The sequence below is a fragment of the Loa loa genome (assembly GCF_000183805.2).
Source record: "Loa loa unplaced genomic scaffold supercont3.219, whole genome shotgun sequence".
Taxonomy (NCBI): Eukaryota; Metazoa; Nematoda; class Chromadorea; order Rhabditida; family Onchocercidae; genus Loa; species Loa loa.
In genome coordinates, this window is record NW_018108399.1 from 11,809 (window position 1) to 15,060 (window position 3,252).

General features: G+C 24.4%; 1 protein-coding gene across 1 annotated transcript; it reads left to right on the forward strand.

Moving 5' to 3' along the window:
* Positions 1-2,268: 2,268 nt before the first annotated feature.
* On the forward strand, positions 2,269-2,425 carry LOAG_18182 (hypothetical protein; the record flags this gene model as incomplete). Its single annotated transcript, XM_020450848.1, has 1 exon — positions 2,269-2,425. A coding segment is annotated over one exon (157 nt), but the record flags the coding sequence as incomplete, so codon positions are not given.
* Between the last annotated feature and the right edge of the window lie 827 nt (positions 2,426-3,252).

Below are 3,252 nucleotides of genomic sequence, written 5' to 3' on the forward strand. Positions count from 1 at the left end.
TATATATATATATATATATATATATATATATATAATTATTAATAATAAAATATGAATGTATACAATGGAAACTTTTCGAGCTCAGAAGAAGAAGAAAAAGAAGAAGGAAAGATGGCCGACTTTTTGGAGCCTAAAAGTCGTCTAACAAATCATTTCACTTTTTTGCTTGCTATCAAAAAATTTTTTTGTTGTGTAAATATGAATGATTTCGGAAGTTCGGCTAGTTCAAACAAATTTAAATTGAAAAACGAAATGCTTTTTCTTCAATGATAGTTAATTGATTTTAACCAGTTTAATGAATCTTTCAAACAGAATATTCATCATTTCAAGCTTTATATTTCTTCTTTTGAATAAATTTATTTAAATTAGACAATTAAATTTATTCTTTTGAAATATTTTAATTTCAAAATTGAAAATATTAAATGGAAAATTGCGATTGAATGCAAACTATTTAATGGTTATTTTTTTGGGATAAATAATAACACAAAAATAAAAATAATCTTGGAAAGAAATTAAAATTTGAAAATGATTCGAGCAATAATTAAAGAATTTATTTGACTGAAAGATAAAACTCTTAAAAGGAAAAAAAAAAACCAAAAGCGAAGTAATTATTTCAAATAAAATTACAAAAAGAAAAAAAAATCAATCAATATTGCTATTTTTCTTTATACTATTAGCTATTCAATAAGTTTATTTTTCATTGTCCTACAATATGCGATCAATATGTCAACTTTGTATAGCAATTGTTCAATCACTCAAAACGGAACATAGTAATATCATTTTGTGTGACAGAATTGTCATAATTTTGATTTAATCTGTAAGAATCGATGATGATATAAGCATATTTTTAGTTGAATTTAGGCTTATTTATGCATTTTAGAAAATTGAAGAAGTACTTAAACTTAAAAATGCTCATTTAGTAAAAAATTGAAAGGCAAAGAAAACTTTTAAAATTTATAAAAAGAAAATGTTTACATTCGTCGCATTTAAAACAACGAGAAAATGAAAATGAAAGAAAAAAAAAAGGAAAAAATACTGAAGGATGTCATATCAAAAGAAACAAATTCAAACAAAAAAAAAAAAGAAAAGGAAGAAAGGACGCTAAAATACTTGAAGTGTGGACAAAAAAAATTCATAAAATTTCAAAATGAATGAATGAATGGAATGGAAAGGAATGAATGAATGAATGAATGACTGAAATGAATGAATGAATGAATGAATGAATGAAATGAATGAATGAATGAATAAACAAAAAGCATTAATTTACGAAAACTAAGGAATGACTTCTCGTCAATTAAATGCTAATAAAATAATGGAATAGAAATGGAATGAAGTGAAATAGAATGGAATAAATTGGAACGAAAATACTATCGATTAGAATGAAATGGATCAAGAATAGAATGAAATAAAATAGTTTGGAATGGAGTTGGGTAGAATTAGAATTGGAATTGGAATTGGAATTAGAATGGAATAGAATAAAATGAAATGGACGGATGGATGGATGAATGGATGGATGAATGGATTGATGGATAAGTAATGGGGCATTAAAGATTTAGTGGATCAGAACAAAGCACAAGCCTTTATCCCATTCATTCCTTTAAAGTATACTCGTCCAATCTTCTCTAAATTCATCCAATCGGCCACTTTTAAAGAGGGCTAATAAACGCAAAAATATTTCAATCTAAATTATTATGCCGAAAAAAAATTCCAATTCATTCTAGTTCCAATTCCAATTCCAATTCCAATTCTATCCAACTCCATTCCAAACTATTTTATTTTATTCTATTCCCAGTCCATTACATTCTAATCGAAAGAAAAAAGAAAGAAAAGGAAGAATTTCACTTTTTTTTTAACCTTTCACCTCTTACTGCTTTCTTCATCTAGTTAGAAATAATAAAAATTATCAATTATAACTGTTAATATTGATAAGGAATAGTTAACAATGATTATTGAAATTAACTTACACAACCGAGCATAACATTATTGCATTTTAAAATTCAAACAATAAAATGATACTAAAATATAATTTAAGTTTGTGATATCGGTGATAATACTTACTGTTTTATTAGATGATAATACTCTCTCTCTCTTGTCTTTTTCTTCTTCTTCTCTCTTCACATTTCTATTCCTTATTTTTTTTTTTTTTAAATATTTTATCTAATTGTTATAGCTTAGATAAGATCCTAAATAGTATGATTCTAAAATTTAAATTGCGATATTCTACTTTTGATTTTGTCATTAATAACAATTGTGATGGAAAAATTATAGGATTAATGATGATAATGATGATGATGATGATGATGATGGTGATGATAATGATGATGATGATGATGATGATAATGATAATGATAATGATAATGATGATGATGATGATGATGGTGATGTTGATGATAGGATAAATGAGGAGAAGAAACCACTTCGTTAATCTTTGATCATCCTTTTAGTTCTAAATCAAAAGGAAAAATTCTTCATTACAAATATCCGTTCGACTATGTACAAATAAAACTTTAAAAAAAAAAAAGTGATCGATAATTTCTTATTTCTTTATTGCTTCATTCCTCTTTTGATTATAAAATGCTCGTAATGATAATGTGTTAGATGATAACAGTAATAACAATGATTATAGTAAATTATATAATAACTAGAAATGATAAATGAAGTAAAATTTTTTCTTGCAATAAAAATGATTTGATTACAATTTAGAATTTAAATTACAATTAATTTAATAATTTTTCGAAATAAATTCTGATAAATATTATATTTTATAGTATAGAATTCAAATGTGTCAAAAAAAAAAAAAAAAAAAAGAAAAAACAAATAAAATCTAGAAAGGATGAAATTTTTGATCAAAAATGTCTCATAGTAATTTCAATGTAATAATTAATTATTATTACTATTTTTTGTCGATTATAATTTAATATTCCGTTATTCCGTTACTTACGTATAACCGATCCGTTTGATCAACATCCGGTTATTCCGGTTATTTTATTCACTACACAATAATGATAAAATTTGGAAAAGGAGAAATTGGTAGCACTGATAGCTAAATGATAAATAAATTGAAGTTATCTGTTATTCAAAAATATGGCAATCATTTGAATAAATAAGAAAAAAAGGAGGATGGGAGGAAAAAAAGAAAAGCGAAATTTTGAACCATAAACAATAGCTTTTAATAGTTCTACAGTATCCAATAATATAAAAAGAGGACACTTATTGGATATTCCTTTTTTTTTTTTTTTTTACTAAATTATT